Below are 22,832 nucleotides of genomic sequence, written 5' to 3' on the forward strand. Positions count from 1 at the left end.
TTATGCTATCTTGTTTTGATAAGTATTTTGTGATTTTTTTTTTTTGGTGTATATTTGAGTTTGTATTACTTGAAATTTTATCTTGGGGGATATTTTGAGCCAGTTTTGGGCTGTATTCCTCCAGAGAATATCTGTGCCTGCTCCTGCTAAGCTCTTTCATATATAATCAATTGAAATCCACCTTAGACATTTGACTTTGGAGTTTTGTTTGCTCCTGACAGGCAGTGTGAATAACTCTGATCCCTGGATTGTATGAGAATCAGCTTCTGGGTAATATTTCTTAGCAGAGACATTTCCTACTCCTCTCATAGCTAAATTGGAAACATCTTGGTCATCCACCTGCTAGTTTTGCTTTTTTTTTCTAGCTGATTCACAGTGCAGCCTTTCAAGTTCCTCAGCTTTAAAGAACATTTCGTTTTCCACCCTACCCCCACCTATCATAGACGTAAGTTCACATTTCCTTGCTTTGTGTGGGCTATAAAATACAAACTTGGCAGCAAACTTGAACCTTTTGCCTTATCCTCCCCAAGGGCGGTCTCTGTGCACATGCTTGCTTCTCTGGTTTTTTTGTTTCTTCTTCATTCCTGGTATTTATGCATGCAGTTCTTAATGATAATAATGTTTATTTTATTTTAAGCAGCATTAATAGGCTTTTTTTGCTGGAGGGTTTTCAAGTTTTTTCATCTGCAATATTGCTGGAACAAGTTATAAACTATTTACATATGAGCTAAGAGTCAACCTTTGTAATGAGAAAAAAGGCAGGGAGAAGTGAAAGAAGGATTGAGCTCTGACTTGGAGAGAAAGATTTAAAATAGGAGAAAAGCTATGGCAATTTTTGAATATTCAAAGTATAATAAACTCTTCAAGAAATAGTCTCCCAGGGCAGCCCCGGTGGCTCAGTGGTTTAGTGCCACTTTCAGCCCTGAGCGTGATCCTGTAGACTCGGGATCAAGTCCCACATTCGGCTCCCTGTGTGGAGCCTGCTTCTCCCTCTGCCTGTGTCTCTGCCTCTCTCTCTCTGTGTCTCTCATGAATAAATAAATAAAATCTTTAAAAAATAAAAAAATAAATAAATGCTTCTCCTTTAAAAGAAGAAAAAAGAAAAAGAAAAAGAAATAGTTTCCCAAACAATAGGGAATAAAACCCTTTCTAATTGAACGTAGTTGGGATGATTTTCTCATTCAAAAGAAAAATCTTACAGAGTGGTATTTTGTGCCAGTAAAGCTACAAAAGAGCTGTAGGAAGGCATGGGTGAATGAACCATATTCCCTTCGCCTAGACTAACCATTTTTTATTAAAAGGGTGGACGTTAACATCCACAAAAAAATGTATTGAATTCTTGTCATGCACTCAGTGTTGAAGACTAAGGATAAGGTGCAAAATAAGTTAGAAATATGAAAGACTCCAGGCTTTCAGACTTGGTGCCTCTGGCACGAATATCTGTGAGCCAAATTGTCACATTTGGACAAAACCTGTGGTTAAAAATTGATCATTAGGGGTGCATGAGTGGCTCAGATAGTTAGGTGTCTACCTTTGGCTCAAGTCATGATTCTAGGGTCCTGAGACCAAGCCCAGCACTGGGCTTCCTGCTCAGTGAGGAGTCTGCTTCTCCTTTTCCCTCTGCCTTTCCCCCTGCTTGTACTCCCTCTCTCTCTCAAGAGAATAAATAAGTCTTTTTTTTTTCTAAAGGACCATTAAAGATGCACAGACAAAATTAGAGTTGTGCCTGAATGGTATATTGATGGTACATTAATTTAATTGGGATGCATTGCACTTGCTACAAGGAACAGGAAATTTGACTGACACAGTAGTGTAAAACATTGGGACATTTAGGCAATTGTTTGCTCAACAAAAGATTAGAGGTGAATGGTCCCAAAGACCCAAACTTGTCTAGCTTCCCACCTACCTTTCCATAGGCTTGTGGCCTCTTGATCATATTGGCCCAAAGTAGTTAATGTGCCCATCCCTGGTTGCAAAGGAGGCTGAGCAAGCAAATATGTCTTTTTAGCCTTTATAGCAGGAGAAATAAAATGGACAAGGGAGTCAGGAAAGACTCTTTGGTAGCCAACCAACAGTGTCTGCTACTCTGGGGGAAAATATCTGCATTCCATATAATAGGGAAAGATGTGGTATCCAATATATGAAGAATTTCTGCACACTGAAGAGAAGACATGCAACCCATTAGAACACTGAGTAAAATATAGAAATTGGTAGCTGCATTGAGATGAAATGCAAATGGGCAAATATTATGAAAAGATGCTCCATTAGTTTTAAAGGAAATGAAAATTAAAATAAGAGTAAAATATTATTTTTTACCAGTTAATTTGGTAAAAATGTAACATTTGACAACATTGTGGGGGTGAAAAATAATTTTCCCTCTACCCCTCTGGATTCTTGGCTATAACAACCCTTAAAAAAAAAAGATTAACAGAAGAAAAACAATCAAGAGTTTATAACACACATATCTCCTGTACACATGGGAGATACCCAGGAAAACTGGGTAGTGGCTGAAGCCATCACTTTATTATTTTTTAAGATTTTATTTATTTATTCGTGAGAGACAGAGAGAAGCAAAGACATAGGCAGAGGGCGAAGCAGGCTCCTCACAGGGAGCCCGATGTGGGACTCGTCCCAGGACCCCTGATCACGCCTTGAGCTGAAGGGAGATGCTCAAACACTAAGCCACCCAGGCATCCCTGAAGCCCTCACTCTAACCATTATCTTCTGCTAAAGACCAAAAAAAAAAAAAAAAAAAAAAAAAAAGCGGTTGGGGGTTGGGAGTTTGTTTCGGGAGGTTACCAGGAAAGGGACAGCAAACAAGGGTGAGGTTGTTTTGCAGACCCCAGTCTCTCCCTCTTCATAAGTAAGTTTCTAGAGATTTAGAGTCATCTCTTCTTTCCTGGTACAAGGAGTACAAATGGAGATTTCCCTTATAAATGTGAAGGTCTCTTATAAAACTTAGTTTTTGCCTTCCAGGGCTGCTTCTGTGTCTGCAGTTTCTTAAATAATCAAACTAAAATAATTCTTATGCCAATGAGGCACACTGTGATGTGACAAATTCTGCTCCCCTTCAATCTCAAGTGGTGACTAAGGTTTAAAGAAGCAGGAACCTTCTTAAACTCTTGGTAGATGAGTAAACTGGCACAGTTTTCTTGGAGCACAGTTTGATGATATATCTTCCTATCCATCAAATTTCATTTATAATTCTACTTGTTGATATCCTAGATATTAACATTTGCACTTAAATGTTAAAGTTTGTACTTAAGGGTTTGATAAGGATGTTAACTGCAGAAGTGTTTGAACAGAAAAAAAACAAAACAAAACAAAACAAAACAAAAACAAAACCAAGAAAACCCTTCATTTCCAGTAATGAAGAATGGTTAAACAAATGATTATATAATCCAAGGTTCAGAAAACTATGCAACTCATTCAGAATAAGTTATATCTACATATGCTATGTCATGGAAAAGAATCTCCAAAATATATGAAGTTTAAAAACTAAGAAGTAGCTAAAAAGTGTGATGTCACATATGTAACTTATAATACATTATATAAAAGCACAAAAATACTATAGGTAATATTTTCTATAGGTCCATATATACATAAAATTCAATTTTCTACTTGTATTTTTAAAGACTCAAAGATAAGCAACCAGGTGTTATTGGGGAGGGGACTGAATTTAAGTAGTTAAAACAAGCCCAAAGAAATTTTCAAGGTCACCTAATCCAGTCTTTCCCAATTGATGCAAGTGTTCCGCTGATGGTACACAACATACTTTGCAGTAGTCATGTGCGTAGCAGGAAATAAATTGGAATCACAACTGAGAAAGCTATTCCATTGTCAATGAACTTTTAATCCTTCTGCTTAGGTGAAAGAGATATTCTCAGTCTGTACACTCTTTTACTCATTTCTCTTTTTAACAACAAACAAGCTCATGACTCTTAGGCTTCAATAGGGACAAAATCTAGCTAAATTCAGTAACATTATTTATAGTATATTTTTAAGGTTACCTTCTATTCTTTTTTTTTTGTTACCTTCTATTCTTAATAAGTAAGACAATTTTCCATTAACTAAAGCGCTGTAATATTTGCTTTTAAGGTTAGATTTAAGTGAAAGAGGGAGTCAATTGAAAAATATTCAGTGTGTATGCACATATATATTTATGCACATATATACAAAGAATATGTTCACAAGTAAAAAAATATGTTCACAAGAATACGTATGTACATATGTGTGTAAATATTTATCTAGATAAAGAAAATGATAGTAAGTAATTGTGCAGATGGTGCATTAATAGGGCGAAAATATTAGGGAAAATGCAAATAACTGAAGTTTCAATAACACTGATTAGCCTTTTATGGGGTAAATAAAATTAAATTGCTACTATTTTTATATGTTTTTTATAATTTAAATAGTCTCAAAGTTGTGGCTAAGGCACAATTTCGGATTAACAGTGTATTTCATTATTTGCATCCATTAATAGCAGTAGTCTTACACACTGAATTTCAAAATACTGTAGCTTTTTTTAACTTGAAAGGATTTGGCATAGAAAGCTTTCTCAAACTATGAAATCATCAGCAGGAAGAGGTGAGTCTAGGTGGCCGATTTCCAGGAAAGGATCATAATGAACATATACCATTACACAATGAATTGGCCTTTCTTCAAAATAAGAATTACATAATCCATATTATTGAGGAAAATGGATGAAATATGCTGCTTTAAGACTTGTCTTTGTGCTAATACTTAACATCTGTTTGCCAGGGTGGTCCAGGACTCCGCGGACCAAAGGGCCAACGAGGTGAACAGGGTCCAAAGGTAATGTTTTCTCTGTCTCTCTCATAACTAGCAATGAATAATTTTGGAGTATAGTACTATTTACGCCTTGCAATCTAGAACCCCTTATGTTTTTCTGAAGGTTATGTCTAAGTCTTTTCCCTTATTCTTAAGGACTTCTGTATTTTCATAAAAATATTTTAGAACTTAGTGGAAGAAAGCTTGGTTTCCAGGCCAAAAGTAGAATGTCAGTGTTCTGAGTGGTTTAGTTTCCGAGGTAATGTTCTTCCCTGTGTACTCTTCTGTTCCTCTACCTACAACAGTAAGGACAAAACTGAATCACAACTAGGCAGCACTTCCAGGAAATTTCTCAAGTTTTAGAGTCCTCCCCCCTACCCACTACTCTGCATAATCAAACATACAGCTCTGTTTACCTTTCGCACTGCCCAGGGCCACCAAGTGCGCTGGTTTAGGCCCTGTGCTGCACGAAGGCATCAGCTGAGAAGGCCAAGTTTTGCCCAGCCATGTCCAGGCACACGTTTTCCTACTTTGCACAAAGGCGCCCTAAAGGGCCCAGCCACTAATTGAATTCAGGCCTCACCATCTTCTATCTGGCTTTTGGCAAATCTTCTAACTGGTCTCCTGGCTCCAGTGATTTTGATTTTCTGATTGATTCTTCACATCTGCCCGCAGATTTATTTTGTTAAAGCTATGCTGGGTCATATCATACTTTGAAACCTGTAGTCCTTTGCTGTTGCCTTGAGAATAAATCCACCTTCTTTGGCAGGGCATTCAAGGTCCTCTATAATTTGACTCCCTATTTCATTTGTACCTGTTGCGCCACATGATCCACTTCTCCACCCACCTTGCAGTCCTGACTTACTGCTTCAGTAGGGTCCCTTACTAAATTTGCATGATATTTTTTCATGGAGAAGAGAACACTGCAAAAATTTTTGCTATAAAATCAGAAACAAGTGAAGCAAGTTAGGAGCTAATATGGGGGCGGGGGGAAAGAAGTAACTGAAAGAAGTCTGAAGATAATTAGGCACTAGCCAACCCAAAACTCAGATCATGAGATATCTCCTTTTTTGTTTGTTTCATTTTTCTGAGATTGTGACACATATTTTAGGTGTGGACTTGATGTTTCATACCTGGCTCTCTCCTTTATGGTCCTACAGGGAAGGCCAGTAATTTGGAAGTCTCTTCTCAGCAATACCCTGGGTCTCCCTCAGTTCCACCTCAGGGCAGTGCCCAGGGGTTCCTGTAGATTCTGGCCTCTTCTTCCCATTGGGATTCCTGCGTGATCCTACTGTTTTTCCAACATTCTCACTGGATGGTGGTTCTGATCGTGAACGTATTAGGAGTTTAAATAAAGATGTTTGATGATTCCAACATTTACCCCTCACATCTGATAATTCATTTCCACAGGTCCACTACTGATGTGGTTATTTTTACACGACGATTTTGATGAATCACAGGTTTAAGCGTGAAGTGTTTTTAGGAAAATGTCTTGTTAGACAAAGGATGCTCACATGTCCACCAATGTTATAGTGTGGGAACAGATAAAGTGTACCTTCCATATGGAAAGCCCCACACTATTATTTTCCATTTTATGGGTCCATATTTCAGTTGTAGCAAATAGATCATAAGAATTTAGGAGCTTAAAGCAGCTCTGCTGCTGGTTTCTTCTAGTCATTTTTGTCTTACTGTACAGAACAAAATGAGACCATGTCCGTTCTTCCTTTCTGCTCCATTCTCAGTTCCTCAATAACATTTAAGTGATATATGATTAAACGATTATAAGCATTAACTAATGTTTATCAATTACTGGCTTGTCTTTGCCATCATATTTTTAAAATCTAGCTATCTCTGTCTCCCCTCCTCTTACACTATGTTTCTTGTGAGAAGAGTTTTCATTTGTTTTCTGCATCCTCACTTCCAAAATACTTTTTGGGGGGTACATAAATGTTCATAGCATGTTTATTAAAAATAGCAAAAAAACTGGAAACAATTCAAATGTTCATTAATAGGCAAATGAACAATTTTCTGTATATCCATGCAATGGAATACCACTCAGCAATCAAAAGGAACATAGTATGGGAACATGAAACAAAATTTATGAACCTCAATGCACCACTCTGCCACATGAAAGAAGTGTGAACCAACAGAGTGCATAGTATATGATTCCATTTTTATATAACCAGAATCATACTTAACATGCATATGATTTCCATTCCTATAAGAATCCTATAAAATTGCTCTCATTAAAATCACCGATTACCTCCTTGTTGTCAAATCCACAGACTATGGTTTAATTCCTATCTTACTTGAGGTCTCAACAGCATTTGACATGGTTGGATACCTTTCTATTTGAAATTTTCTCCTCCTTTGGCCTTTCCTACACTGCTCAGGCTTCTCTTCTTCTCCCTTCTATGTGCTTTTCATCTCATCTCTATCAATTTCCTCTGCTACTCTATCAACAGTCTCCTTAGTAACCTCACCCACAAACACATCTTCAACTACTCCAAAATCCATCCCAGTTCAGACATCTCTTGATCCCCGGGCCGATGAATATGTCCACACAGTTATCCCCATGAACCTAAAAATTAACAGACCATGCTCGGTATCTATCCCCACCTTTTCTTCTGTATTGCTTGTCCCAACTAGTGGATTCATCAGTATCACATTTAACATGATATCCAGGTGTTGGAAGTCTTAACTTGTACTAGTTTTCACTGGAGTCACAGAATGAGAGAAGGAAAAGAAGAAGAGGTTGAGGATGTATTTTTTTCTGGATCTAAGATTCCTGAGGTGGTACAGCTTTAGCTAAACAACAAGGCCCAACTATGGGAATAAGAGTTGCTAAAATGACAGGAGTGCGTGATCCTGAGAAGAAAGAAAATCAAGTAATACTGCACTAGGGCAGGTCATTAAGCAGACACTGAAGAGGTACGGAGTGATGGGAGGATGAAAAGGAGGAAGAAAACAGGGACTGGGTGCAAAGTCTTCAGTAACGCAGGAGTGCCCCCGAGATGAGTAGCTGACAATGGCGGAGGTGGAGAGAATGTAGTTCAGCTGGATGGTATGAACCTGCACACCACAGACCAGGAGGGTGGTCTCGAAGTACTTATATCTTTTGGATTTGTTATGGAGTGTGGGGGGTCTAGTTACTCACATAGTTGGCATAGCCTTCTTATTTACAGAAGAAAAAAATTTAAGTTGTGGCAACCCCTATGTGTTTACTCTTTTGGTTTACTGATGACATCTTGTCTGGCAGGTGCACCATCTGAGGCATGTTGTCTTTCTATCCTATCAACATTTTGTGTCTTAGGAAAATTTATGTAAGGAAATAAATTATAAGTACTGGAAGCAGAAATATCTTTTGAGTACCGAGAGTCTAACTTACCTCTGGAATGATTTTCTTCTCTTGTGTTCCAGGGACCAGAAGGCCCTCGGGGTGAAACAGGTCCCCCAGGACCTCAGGGTCCCCCTGGACCTCAAGGACCAAGTGGTCTGTCCATTCAAGGAATGCCTGTGAGTTGTGTGTAAACACTTGGGATTGAGAATTGAGAAACAACAGTAGTAACTGAGAGTTCATTCCTTAGCCAATTTTCTGTTAAATACAAGGGTCTTTTACAAATAGATATATCCACACAGAGTAGGTATATCCAGAAGCAGTTTGTCTATAGAAAGAGGGCCATGATATGTATCGTCCTTTTCTTGTTGGATCAAGTCCTTAACAAATGTGATAAAATCTAGAAAGTACCAAATGTTACTTAAATTTAAGTTGTTTGTTATGTATTTGTAGTAATCATGGATATAAATTCATGAAAACCACTTATTTTTAATTTTTATCTCAATGGGCATCAACGTACAGTGCACTTAGTTGGAGTTTTATATTATAGACAGTATACTTTTATATAGCCATGGTATTTGTATCATGAAGACAAATTTAATGCAACTCACTGATTTTCATTAATCTTCCTCTAGGGATGCAGATTGAAAGAATAAAACTGATTTCTAGTAATTAAAATTAATATTTGATGCAAACAAGCCTTTTAAGCACATTTTTAGCAATCTTTCTGGGCACACGATTTTATCTCCCTAGCTGAGAACTTTTCTGTTCCAGGGTTAATTTTCACAGCTTAGAAGGCATTGGCATGCCAGTTATACAATTGTTACTACTACTACTAAGCCTTTGGGAAGGTCTTGCTACCTGCCAGATTCGGTTTGCTTTTCCATTCTTGTATCTCTCTAGCCAAAACACAACCAAAACTCTAGATAGATATGAACTTTAAAAATCTAAACAACCAGTAGTATGGAGAAATTCAATCTCTCCTCCACAGATTCACAGTATGGGCTCAGCCCCATCAGACTATATGTTCTGTTTCCACTGTTCTGCTGTATCAGTGTTCAGCTCTGTAAGAATGCTCACCTACGTGGGGTAGCAGATGTGAGAAGTGAAACGTGCTGTGTTCGGATGTTAGTGTGAAAGCGAATTAATGTCGAAAACATTAGAACAGTCAGTGGAGAAAAAGAAAAGACTAAGCATTTACCTACCTGAGCTTAACTCTGCATACTTTTGGCTCTTCAGGGAATGCCTGGAGCTAAAGGAGAAAAAGGAGAGACTGGTCTTCCTGGCCCCCAGGTATGAGTTTTACTTTTAAGTCTGCTACAAACATTATATGGTCTCATTCATAAATATAACATATTTTGACATAACATAACATAACATAACATAACATAACATAACATAACATAAACATAACAATATATTGCTCAATATAAACAATAGTGAAAGGGAATAAAGGGGAAAGGAGAAAAAATGAGTGGGAAATATCAGAAAGGGAGACCGAACATGAGAGACTCCTAACTCTGGGAAATGAACTAGGGGTGGTAGAAGGGGAGGTGGGCGGGGGGTGACTGGGTGACGGGCACTGAGGGGGGCACTTGATGGGATGAGCACTGGATGTTATTCTATATGTTGGCAAATTGAACACCAATAAAAAATAAATTTATAATAAAAAAAATGTTCTTGGCTTGGGGCGCCTGGGTGGCTCAGTTAAGCGATCGACTTAATTTCCAAGCAGGTCACCATCTCAGGGTTATGGGATTGAGCCCAATGTCAGGCTCCGCATGAAGCCTGCTCAAGGTTCTCTGTCTCCTTGGCCTTCTTTCCCTCCCCTCCCTAAAGAAAAGAAAAAATGCTCTTAGCGCTAGAGCCCTGCCTAGGGGGGAAAATGGTTGTAGCTTCTAAAGTCAGCTGTGATTTTAGCAATAAGTATTATAAACTATTAGCCTGTATTCATTTACTCGAGCCTCCTCTGAGAGTCATACTGATGCTCCAGAGGGCAAATTTCACGTAAATCATTTCTGGATTCTGAATTCATCTTCATGCTCTTAGGTGTGTTTGGAGGCCTTGATCTATTTCAGGGAAGCTGGGTGGAAAGGCAATTGAGGGGTGCCTTGGTGGCTCAGTGGTTGAACGTCTGCCTTCAGCTAGGACATGATCCTGGGGTTCTGGGATCGAGTCCCACATCGGGTTCCCCACAGGGAGCCTGCTTCTCCCTCTGCCCATGTCTCTGCCTCTCTCTGGGTATCTCATGAATAAATAAATAAAAGCGTAAAAAAGGAAAGGAAAGGAAAGGAAAGGAAAGGAAAGGAAAGGAAAGGAAGAAAGAAAGAAAGCAAGCAGGCAATTGATTTCTCTGATTCTGACTTTTTTTGGTCCTTGCTCTACCTAGGGTATCCCAGGAGGCATTGGTTCACCAGGACGCGATGGCTCTCCAGGCCAGAGGGTAAGGACCTGCACAGGGTTGTTAACACAGTAGGTTCCTTACCAAGACATTATTTGTTTCTGGTACTTTTCTATGCAAGCAAGTCAAACTAGGTGGTTTTTTTTTTCCCCTAATTATTCTTCCTGTTTATCTACATTCTACCAATCCTGTGTCTATTTCTCTTCACTGACATCTTCTATGTCTGTTAGATTCATCAAAACCTGAGAACTTTCATCAAATCTTCCAAAATTAGCAACACTTCTTTCTGAATGTTCCCATACCCTGGCTACCATTTGCACTGAATTGTATGCGTTGGTTTAGCAAATTTCCCGGTCTTTTCACTTTTCTAGGCACAAACCTGTATTTGATACATGTCAATTACCTAGTCTTTTAACATGTTCAAATGAACAGCATTGAAAAAATTATAAAGATGGTCAGGAGAGGAATAAGTTAACATCCGTTGTTGGTTTAGTCAACAGGTTTTCACTAAGCCAGATTTAAAGTTCTTATCCTCAAAAAGTTGATAGCTTAGTGGGAGAAAATATAACCAAGGAAGAATCTGTAATGCATGCTACAATGGGGATATTTGCATAGCCCTATGAGGTATTTACAAAGAATAGTTAACTAAGCCAGTCTTGGAATGTTGGGGAGAGCGTCCTGAGTGAGGCACCATCAAGGCCAACTCTCAAATGAGAGACAAAAAGTAGCTAGGTGAATGAGGGTTGGAAAGTGGGTACAAGCACAGAACAGAATTTTAAAAAGCATGGAGATGAGGAGAAGGTGGGGCATTCCCAATATTGCACAGAGTTCAGTGTGGCTGGAGAGTTGAGTGCAGTGTGTACACCTGTGTGTGTACACACACATGCACACACTTAGATTTGGAAAGATGATCAAGAAATGAAGATGGGGAGAAGTAAAAACACAAATTCAAGGAAATCTTTTTTTTTTTTTTGTATCTGTCACTGACTTAGGATATATGTGGCTCCACTGCTTCCCTCAAGACTGAATTATGTGGAGTGGCAACCAGTTAGATCCAATCCAATGAAAGACAGCACATTTGGCATGCACTGGTTATTTTTGGTACAACTTACCCACTGGGTTAGTAAATAATTGGCTGAAAAACTCACTTCTCTCCTCAAACAAGACTTGCCTTTAGCTCAGAATAGCTATATGGCTCAAGAATAAGGAGATTGGTTTTTCTATAGAAATGTAGGTGTGTGGCCTTAAATTCCTTCCATGTTCTTTTTTTTTTACACCAAACTTTAGTTTGCTTATAATCTCCGTTTAGTCTTTGCCCATTAAATGGAACTACTGTCTGTAAATCATGTCCATATTACTGTATCTAAAGGAGGCATTCTCTAAAAGTTAGATTTATGTAGGTTTCTTGTATATGTAGGAGTGTCTAGAAGTATTTATATGTTTTGGCAAAGGGCTTAAGCTAAGATCCTGTTTGGTTACACACCTAGATTCTTTCATGATTCCTGAAGCTCTGAAAATGGCAATTCTAAAGATTTGGTTCAGTGAATTTACTTGATTTATATATGCATGGAGACAAGTCTTGGCAAAAAACTTCCAAATGAAACATATTGGATTGGTGTTCAGATCATTTGGCTTTAGAATACTTTCTTTTAAGAATTCTTTTTTTCCCTTTTAAAACCAATATACCAACACAGACCTTTTATAATTATTTTATAATTATTTATAATTATTTTGGGGGTGTTAGAGAAGCTCCCTGGAGAAGGAACAGAACAGACAATAGCATCTATTGTGCTATTCCTTCAAACATGTTTTCTTTTAGAGAATGACCAGTCTTAGAGCTGTAATAAAGTGATAAGATATCTGTACGTGGGTTTTATTTTCCTCTTTTCCTCAATTAGGAGGCCAAAAACTTTCAGAATGTATTCACTTCCTATTTTGAAAAAATCTTGGATGGAAAAGGATTTGCTTTTCAAAACTGGCTTTCAGAAGATACTCATTCTTTGTAGGGTCATGTTTAAAAATGTAAATTCTGTGTATACATGCAATGTATATAAATTCTGTGACCATTGTTTTAGAAAAGGACAGTGCAGATCCAGTGTAGAACTTTAGGGGGTGCCATTCACACAGAATAAAATATAATGGTGCCCCCTGGAACTGTGTAACATGGCTACCCTGCTTGAGGGAGGGACTATATATATATCTTATTGAATAGGATATTAACTGAGCACATATCTTAATTGAGCACATACTATATGCCATATGCTGTGCTCAGCCTAGAGAGTTGTCCATTACTGCCTCCAGAGGAGAAGGATCTAGAAGAGGGGAGATTTTCAATAGCTAAAGGAGGCAGCTATTAGACCATCTACCTGGAGGACTTGGAAGAATGTGGTAGTGTCAGGACATGACTTTTAACCTAGGCCAGGAAAGCAAACAGGTCTTCCTCAGAGGCAACAGAGAAGGAAGGAAAAGTAGATGAAAACAGAATTATTTAGATGGCTCCAATCTGTTCAGTCAATATGTGGGGGCTTAAGGAAAGTAAAAGGTCTAAAACAATTCTATAGTTAGCAGGATTGTAGAGTAGGAGGTCCAGAGCCAATGTTTATGGTGGTAATAGCAGATCCAGGACATGGAGCATCTTTGCGGACGGCCTGGTCTTTCTGGGTTAGCGGGTCTCTGTGGTTTGAAGGTGGGGAGAGCACTAGGGACAGAGCTCCATGATTAGTCATCCTCTGCCTTTGGCCATCTTAAAAGGCAGAGCTTCAGTCATAAAAAAAAATAAGAGTGTCTGGGTGCCTCAGTCAGTGAAGTATCTGTCTTCGGCTCAGGTCATGATCCCAGGGTCTTTGGATTGAGCCCCTCTCCAGGCTCCCTGCCCAGTGGGGAGCCTGCTTCTCCCTCTTCCTCTGTTTGCCACTCCACCCGCTTATGCTCTCTCCCTGTTAAACAAATCTATAAAATCTTTTTAAAAAGAAAAAAATAAAATAAATATCAGTAACAACCATGGCATAGAACAGTCTGAGAGCAAACACTGGATGATGAGACTTCCCACTGAAATTCCTGAAAAGCCACTTCTAGAAAATTGCTCAGTTAGCCTTGACTGTCTAGAAAATTAGGGTGACGGGCACTGAGGGGGGGGCACTTGATGGAATGAGCACTGGGTGTTATGCTATACGTTGGCAAATTGAATTCCAATTAAAAATAAAGAAAGAGAGAAAGAAAGAAAGAAAGAAAGAAAGAAAGAAAGAAAGAAAGAAAGAAAGAAAGAAAGAAAGAAAGAAAAGAAAAGAAAATTAGGAAAGCAGAGCTATTTTGTCTTTTCTTCTCGCTACCCCCCTGAAATCACTTCCTATTACTACACCTTCATTGCCCCTGATCCTGAGGGAGGAAAGGCCACTCTAGACAGAGAAGGGAGCAGTTGGGATAAATCTGTGTGACAGTGTCCAGCCAGTGCTTCTCAGTCCTTGGAGTCTCTCAGGAAGTGAGAAAGTAGGTTACTCCTTACTCCTCATCCATCTTTCTTTTTAATCTTTGTCTTCTCTTGTTGACAGGTGAGAACCTACAGCCCAGAGGCAGTACCATCACTTTGCCTATCAGCTTAGGGAGAGGTTAGCATCTCTGTCCTGGAGCTGGTGTCACAGTTACCCCTTAATTTGGCCTGGAAGGAGGGAGAGCTTAAGCAAAAATAAAAAGAAAATTAAACATCTCTTTAAACAGGGAACATGTTTTCTAATGTTTCTAGCTTATCCTGGCTATTCCCATGGGGAATCTTTGACTCTTAAAGGCAACTCATATTCAACCCTGGGCCTGGGGCCATAAGCAAGTCCAGCAAAAGTTGGACTTTTTCACTGAATAAATCTCGGCCTGCCTCCTGGCAAGCGATAGAGCACAGTGCAGGACCACATTTTAAAAGGCACCAATGGCTAAAAGAGTAGGTCTCAAAAGTTCATACCACAAAGAAGAAATGGTCATTATGTGATGGGATGGAGGTGGTAGCCGAAGTTACGGTGGTGTCATTTTGCAGTATATAAATGTATCGAATCAGCACGTTGGTACCTATAGACCATTATATGTCAGTTATATCTCAGTAAAGCTGAGAAGAAATTGTATGTTCAAAAAATAAAAATTAAGAAGGTACATAGAAATCGAAAGCAACAGTGAAGTTGAAACTCAACAGTAGAGTGTAGTAAGCTTCATTCTGAGCCATTCTGGCCATCAGCATTTGGGGCTCATCTTTCTTTTTCACTCTATATCTCACCACCTCCCTCTTGTTCCCCTGTCTTCTTTCCTTGCTGTCTGTGATGCCAGGGACTTCTTGGGGCCTTTGAGCTCCTCTAATGTAGGGTGGGTCTCTCAACCCCCACCCTAGACATCAGGTGGTCCTTAGTGAAACTAGGAAGACCAGGCAAGACATGGGTGATAAATACAAGTGAGAAGAAAAACCAAAAAAGGAAGAACGCATAGAAAACACTACCTCTTTCCCAGTTCTGAGGTTTACTTACGTCCAAGACCACAAGTTTACTGTTAAACGCTCCAAATAGAGACTGTAAAAATTATTTTTATTTTCCAGTTCTTAATATGGTTATATAAAAAAGGCAGAGAGACAAGAAATAAAAATGACAAGGAGATATATGGAGAGATAGATAGATAGATAGACAGATAGCACCTGGAAGGTAGTAATTCCTCCATTATACAGAGGGTTTCTTTTTTAAATTCCAGATGAACTGAATTTGGAATGTTTCCTTTGCCCCAGGTTCCCTGCATTTCCGTGCCATAACCACAGCCTTTTTTTCTCAGCTGTAAAAGATGAAATAGTAAAAAAAAAAAATCTTGCGCATATGAATTGTGCTGAACTTGCAAGGTTATGATTAGTGGGATGGGCCAGTGGTGAATATGATAGATTTGGGCTGTTAGCCAGACCTGAGTTTGAACTCTTACCATAATGACATTGGGCCAGTTACTATTTCCAAGCCTCACTTTACTCATCTGGGAAGTGGAAAAAATATTTGACTCTGTAAGGTTTCTGTGGGAATTAATTCACATAAAGAATTTTTTTATATAAAAATTTAATTTTAGCTAATCTTAGTATTCACTATTTTCAATGTAAACCTAATAAATCAGGACAGTATAATGTTTTAGCATGCCTGTGCTTGGCATAGTAAGATGCCTTAGAAGATTTTAAAGAACTATTAAAAAAAGAGTCTAAAGGAAATGCAAACGGTTTGTTACTGTTGTTTAACTTCCTTGGATTCCACGTTGAAAGGACACTTGGAGCATTCCTCCTTTTGATGTGGGTTCAATCTATACAAGGCCGTTTTTGTGATGAATGTCCCATTTCATCAAACCGAATTGACTTTGAAATATACTTGAGAAATGGAACTTGAATCAATGATCTGGATTTATTCCTGTCATAAATGTTAAGTGGTGATAAGAGATCCATCTAAGGAATATTTTATTAAATACGAAGATTTCAAGATATTAACCCTCTTGAGTATCTTCCTCATTCAGAAGAGGTAATGTAAAAAGCCATGGCAAAGCTAGTGGAGAGGATGATTAGATTTTCTTTTTCGTGGGTCTAGATGGCTTTTTATAAAGCAACCACAGTGATGATAGTACATGCAATTGGAACTTGGCAGCTTATCTGAATAAAAATATCAGGAATCACTATTACTAATTATTGACTAGGTGCGGGTGCTTTATGATGTTAGGTTCTACAATCTTCAGAATAGCCACAAATGCTAAGCACTGTTACTCCATTTTACAGATGAAGAATCTGGAGCTTAAAACATGGAAGTACTTGAACAGTGCCGTACAACTAGGAAGTGTTGGAAGCCAGGATTATAATCCATCTCTCTGGCTCCAACACTGTGCTCTTTCTTTCCACAAAATTCTGTTTAATAAAGGTTACTGGGGGATTTTGTTCATGTAGGAAAGTCTTCCATTCAAGATATTTAATGAACAGGATGGAAGAGATCTTGCCTAGAATTTTTGGGCTGTAAGAACCCAGTTTGGGTTACTTTCTTGATGAAGTTGATAGTCCACACATAGTGTCGATTACTTTTCACATTTATTTGGATGGTGGCACATCTGGGTACCTTTGAGAACACTTATTTAGGGAATTTGTTACATGTTATGACTGGCTTACAGATAGTTCTGTTGAAGCATAGGGTGCAAATAATGTCTGCCTTGCACTCTGGTTCCAGTGCTGTCCTTCAGGATCAGGCCAGAGATTTTATATTTGTAAACCAGCAGCTCTACTACTTAGGAGATCAGGTTGTTGTTTCAAGTTTTGCTTTGTTTTTAACTACACTGATTTCTGCGTTTCTACCTCAGAGATTCAGATACACAGGGTCTTGGGTGTGACTTTGCAATGTATTGTTTTAAAAGGCTTAGTGATTCTGATAATCAGCTAGGTTTTAGAATCACTATAGTATAGTGGGTTAGGCCTATTGTATGTCTAAGTATTCCTTGAATAGAATTTTGCTGCTGTTTCAATTCACGCAAGTCATCACTTTAGGTTACTAAAAATATGTTTGTATTTTTCTCTATATGTACATTTAAATTATACATGTAATATATACGTACATATATGAACATATCAAGTGCACAGTACATATATGTAAATATGTGCACATGTTTATTTATAATATGTATGCACACACAGATACTGTGTGCATGTGTGCGTGTGTAGGTATGTGTCTGAAAATTCCCCAGGGTAGCCCAACATGGTACCACATAAGGACCGATCTTGAGTATCTAGCCTGGGCCAGTATTTATAGAGTCTGTGGCTTTTTGGTGCTTGGCCTCTTAATCTGGTGGTTGGTCTTAATCCTTCACAGCAAGTAGCAGCCTTATTTCTTATGGCTGACTGCCATGCTGGTATGTCTCCTGGTGCTCACAGCCATCCAGAGCCATGCCACAGGGTTGAAATCACATAACAGGAGTTTCTTCAAGTGTTTCTCTAGCCCTCACTGCTTGGATTTGGTTCCTCTAAACAAACTCCTTGGATGCAGCTGCTTAAGATCCCACCATACCTGAGAGTGTAGCGTAAGTCAGAGACCGTAACAATTGGCATGTTCCAGAATCTTAGGGTTAATATCTGTGACTCACCATTCCAGGCTTCAGAAAAGGCATGGGTGGTATGTATCATGATTGAGTCACTAGTTCTGAGTGCTATGTGATAGCTACATAAACATAAATATTCTAGCTTCTCACTTTAATTTTAATTACAACATTCTTTGTGGGCACATCAGTTTCAGCCTTTAAATGCCATAGACACAGAACTTAGAAACTACAAACTTTTTAAGACCTTACAGGAAATTCCTGCCACCTTCATATATATATTTCAGAAAGGATAACTGCAAAATGGACATTAATGAATGGTTAATTAAATGTACACTTTGCAAATTTCAGCCGTAGGTAAATTTAGTATTCATTCAAATATCAGTGATTTTGAAAGCAAATGTTAGGGTTTATTTCCCTTTGCTGATAAATTATAGCCAACCATAACTTAATAACTTGCTCATAGTCAACTATTTTAAAAAAAAATTATAAAAGTCCTTTCAAGTTTTTAGAGCGAAACCCATTTTTAATGTGGGTTGTGAGTGCATGTTAATACCTTGAGGTAGGAATCTCAGAAAAAGAAAAATGTCTAGAGCTATTCATTTTATAAAACATGCCTGTTTGTGGATGGCTGATTTCAGGCACTTGAAATGCACATGACAAAAATATATTTGTCAGCTTAAGTGAATTTCTACGTTATGCTTATCACTTACTCTTCTATCCCCTGCTCTTCATTCTTCATTGCTTACTTGGAGTTTCTGCTTTTTATGAGGGTGCTTAATCCACAGACACATCTTCTCAGATTGGCTAGCTAATATGAAATGGAAAATTTATAGGTCTAGAATATTCTGTGGAATGCAAACACATTTTTAGCTGATAAGGGTTGAAGACCATTCATTCAATGAGCTTTGATTAAAATTAAGCTGAATCACAAAGCTAGAATTTGCCATTTATTTTGCCTTGTAACATGGAGACATTTTACGGAGCTTTTTGTTTCACCAAGTTTATTGCTTTTATATATATAAAAAAAACTGCTGCCCTTGCCCCTCACTGTGAGATGAAGAGGTGAGAAGTGTGACCTGAGCCCTGACTAAGCGTTGCCTAGCTCACAAGGATGGACTGTAACATGGAGCCACAGTGGCCCATGAACAGGGAGACTAATGTGGTGCCCTAGCCAACCTGAGTCCTTTGATTTAAATATCTTTCAAAAATAAACAAACAAACATCTTTCCAGTGAAGTCCTCCCTCCCTTCCCATGCCAGGATGAGCTGTTCTTCCCACATGTTCCCAGGGAACTCTATTATCCATCATCATAGCATGCTGTCGTTTTCTTTAGATTGTTGGCTTTGCTCAAAACTGTAAACTCCTTGGAAAGCCCATCTCATTCATCATCAGCTATCCCAATGCACAACACCTACCAGAATGCACAACACACAGTAGCTTTGCGAATACTTTCCTAATGTGACAAACGCGAGGCTTACAAGTACACCTTTCAAAGGTAAATTTACTCTTGTGATTAAAAAGTTAAAATGTAGAACTATGCACATGATGAAAACTGTGAAGTTTATATTCTAGGGTTAGGAAGAAACTTTGGGGAAAGTGGGTTTAACGATGTTTCTAAAATGGTATTAGGAGTAACATCCTTTTAGTGGAACAAGTACATTTTAATTTGCAATCAAGGAAACGGGTAACTCGCAGTAACCTTAAGAATGGCTTTACTCAAAAAAAAAAAAAAAAAAAAGAATGCCTTTACTCTTGAACTCTGGTATCTAAAAATGTTCAATTGTTCATGACAATCCATGGAAGAAGGGGGTAGAGTAAGATGCATGGGAGCGGACACCGCTGGGGTCCCAAACAGAATCCCCTTTTCCTGGAGGTGGATTATATCCTACAACTACTATGGATGCTGATTGCTAATGGTTCAGAATTGGTCCTTCCACGGAGGATTGCCCTTGGAAATGTCACCTTGGCCCCAGTCAATGAGTAACTGATATGGGTGGATAAAACCTCACCATGGGTCAACTCTGGGGTGTAACTCACACTCTAGCTCTCCCCATGGAATAAGCTGACTGGCCAGACTTTAGCAAAAGCCAATTCTCATGCCTCTCCCCCTGCCCTCTCCTGGCTCCTTCACTACCTGGCTGGTTTCTCCCAAGAACTGTCTCACTATAAATCAAAGGGATTTGATTTATAGTCAAATAAAACATCCAGGTCTGCTTCTAGGAAGCTACTCCTACGATATTCACAGAAATGAAATTTCAACTTCTGAGGGTACACAATTCCTGATGCCTTTCCTCTGTGCTTGTGGAGGGCTCAGGAGCAAGGACGGGTGACACTGGCATTTCCTCTCTGCCCTGTATGCTTCCAGACTGATTGTACCTGAGATTAATACTTATTCAGTCAACATGATCATCAGAGCACTTCTTCCAGGAGCCTCAACTTTATTCACATTAAACATTCTGTTAGTACCTATTTTGAGCCAGCAATGTGCTAGGAAAATATTAGGAGTGGAACAAAGAATAAATAATCATTTCTGCCCTCTCAGCTTCTGGTAGGTTCAAGAACACAAAGTGAACACACATAGAGTCTAGTATCCTCTTGATCACACTAAAGCTAACCCCTCCGCCAAACTTAGTTCCTGTTATATAAGAACATGTCACCGTCTTCCCTTCCAGCTGAGTCACATGTGGAGTCTAGAAATCAGGCGACCTCAGAAGAGTTCACAAGAACATCCTTTAGTGCTCCGTGAAGGAGCACAGACAGATCTCTGCTTTTCCATCTCCTTCCACATGATTGGGAGGGAGTGTGAATGTGTTATTTCCTGCAGATCTTCCTTCTACAGTTTTCTTTTAAGAGAACAGGCCCTGGCTTGCCTCCCTCTGTGAATCAAATTGCCCCTGGGTTTGGGGGAAGGCCTGGTCAGCAGCGCTGCAGTGCTGATTGCTGGGCATCGTGCTGGCTGTGTGTCCTGTGTGGGCTACACATGGGTGCGAGTGTGCTTCCCATCCACTGCTGGAAGAGTTTTAAGGCAGGAAGAAAAAAAAATTGTCCTTTTTAAAACACCTCTGTAAATGATTGAATATGTGCCCAGAGTCCATTTTCTCGTATGTGAATTTTATTGAGGAAAGGATAAATTGCTGAATTCCTTTAAACATTTTTTTTAATTCCTTTTTTTTTTTTTTTTTTAATTGTAAGGTCCCCTTACCTCTCTTGGCTCCAAGTTTTCTCACTTATAAGGGGAAGGGATTGAACTGGAGGAGTTCTCAGGTCCTGTTCATGTCTCACATATTCTAACTTTTTATGCCCTCTTCCGACATGCTGTATTTAAACAACGTGCGAAATAATTTCTTTCAGTCTATGTCAGCATTAATTTTTGCCTTTTGCTTAGCAAATCCAAAAAAAGATGTGTGTGTGCATGTAACTCAATCTGTATCAAGGTCTATTACTGCAGCCTTCTGACTTAATTTTTTTAAGTAAGCTCTAAGCCCAATGTGGGGCTTGAACTCATGACCCCAAGATCAAGAATCACATGCTGTACTGACAGAACCAGCCAGTGCCCCCTGACTTAATATTTTTGACTGAGTATCTGAAATGGAAAAAGAGAAGTGGTAGTAAAACACACACACACACACACACACACACACACACACACACACAACTAGCTTGTATATTAGTATAGTACAACTGCTGTAACAACCCTAAAGTCTCAGTGGTTTCATGCAGTAAAATAAAATAAAGTCTATCTTTGATTCACAACCCAGTGCTGTCAACAGCATAGACAGAGGAGTGGGGAGGTCTAGTCTCTGCTCTTATGGTCATTTGGGAACTTACAGGCTCTCTGTTTTGGAAGACTTCCATCTTCAACTCATGGCCTCTGAAGTTGCTACAAAAGGGGAAAAGAAAGTGGAGGATTACCCACAGGAAATTTTCATAAGCCAGAACTGGAACTGGCCCCTTTCCATTGGCCAGAATTCAGCCCTGTGGCTCCAAGATGATTGCTGGAACAGGAGGCTGGGAATTTTGCCTCACGCTGTGCCCAGGGCAGAAAAGGAAAATCATGAAGTTGGTGAGATCTAGAATTGTCAGCCTTATCTGGTTTTCAGACTTGCCAGTATTAAGAGCATGAAGACCTTGCTGCCCATCGCTTTTCCTACACACTTGTCCCACACCTCTTCACACTTCCTTTTGGTTCCTTTCCTCCCTGTTCACAAACCATTTCCTTTCTTCTAGCCTCATCTTTACCCTTTCATTTGATACCTTGAGGTAGGGAGAGATAATCTGAATGTGGACAGGGAGCTATAAGAAGATTATTTTCATGGACAAGACAGGTGGAAAAAACAGCTCACTGGAAAACTGGCACTAATTTCAGAAGGGGAATTGGAAGAGACAGCAAGTGAGCAAAGAGAGTTTGCTTTGATTTGGTTTGAGATGGAAATGGATTATTCCAAAAAGAGACAAAGCTCAAGACAAAAAGTTTACTTCTCTAAGTAGTAGAAGATGATGTTTTGATCAATATTTTATTAACTTATTACAAAATTGAGATTGAAGAACCTCTTTCTTATTTTTAACTGCATTGGAAAGACCAGCATCCACAATTAAGAACTATAAGCATTTAAGGGTAACTCATCCAAGCCCTTATATTCTTCACATAAAACAACCACACACGTACCCACATTCAAAAATTTAGGAATATATTTTTAGGAAGAACAGAATTTGCTTTCTGCCTTAAACACTTCCAACATGGAATGGGAAGCCAACATCTACTCATTTCTAAGCCCGTGATGACATATACTGAGCAAGCTTGCCGTGCAGTCAAAACTATCATTGCAACAGGAAATCCCCCCCACCCAATTCTTCTGCAGGCTGCTCCTGAAGAGTTGCAGTTTCAGATCTTGTAGTAATTTGTAATGCAGATTTCTTTGATAGTAGTCTTTGTCCCAAACTCTCTCTGACTCCAGGTCATAAAAGACACTAACTCATCTTTTTCTCTGATTAATTACTGAGACTTCATCTTCTTTTTCATTTGTTATACTTGTTTTAATAAAAACCACTTTCTGGAAACAAGTTCCTGTTTAGTTTTTAAGAAGCATGTCTTAGACCTAAAATTTTTGTGCTGGACAATTTCAAGGAGCCAACAGACACAAAAGTCTTGCCAAGAACAATTCTCGTGAAGGGTTTAAAAGCAGTGAATCCTTAGAAGTCCAGAGCAAGCAACAGGACTTGCCCTCTAAATATTAAATGGAA

General features: G+C 38.9%; 1 protein-coding gene across 4 annotated transcripts in view; it reads left to right on the forward strand.

Annotated features, from left to right (window-relative positions):
- COL14A1 (collagen type XIV alpha 1 chain) overlaps positions 1-22,832 on the forward strand; it is a 216,711-nt gene that overhangs the window by 154,711 nt on the left and 39,168 nt on the right. For all 4 annotated transcript variants that reach the window (XM_077847081.1, XM_077847080.1, XM_077847079.1 and 1 more), the window contains exons 37-40: positions 4,762-4,815; positions 8,212-8,307; positions 9,368-9,421; positions 10,518-10,571. In XM_077847081.1, the coding sequence (XP_077703207.1) occupies positions 4,762-4,815; positions 8,212-8,307; positions 9,368-9,421; positions 10,518-10,571 (258 nt within the window). The remainder of the gene's footprint in view (positions 1-4,761; positions 4,816-8,211; positions 8,308-9,367; positions 9,422-10,517; positions 10,572-22,832) is intronic.

The sequence above is a fragment of the Canis aureus genome, chromosome 14 (genome assembly GCF_053574225.1).
Source record: "Canis aureus isolate CA01 chromosome 14, VMU_Caureus_v.1.0, whole genome shotgun sequence".
NCBI lineage: Eukaryota > Metazoa > Chordata > Mammalia > Carnivora > Canidae > Canis > Canis aureus.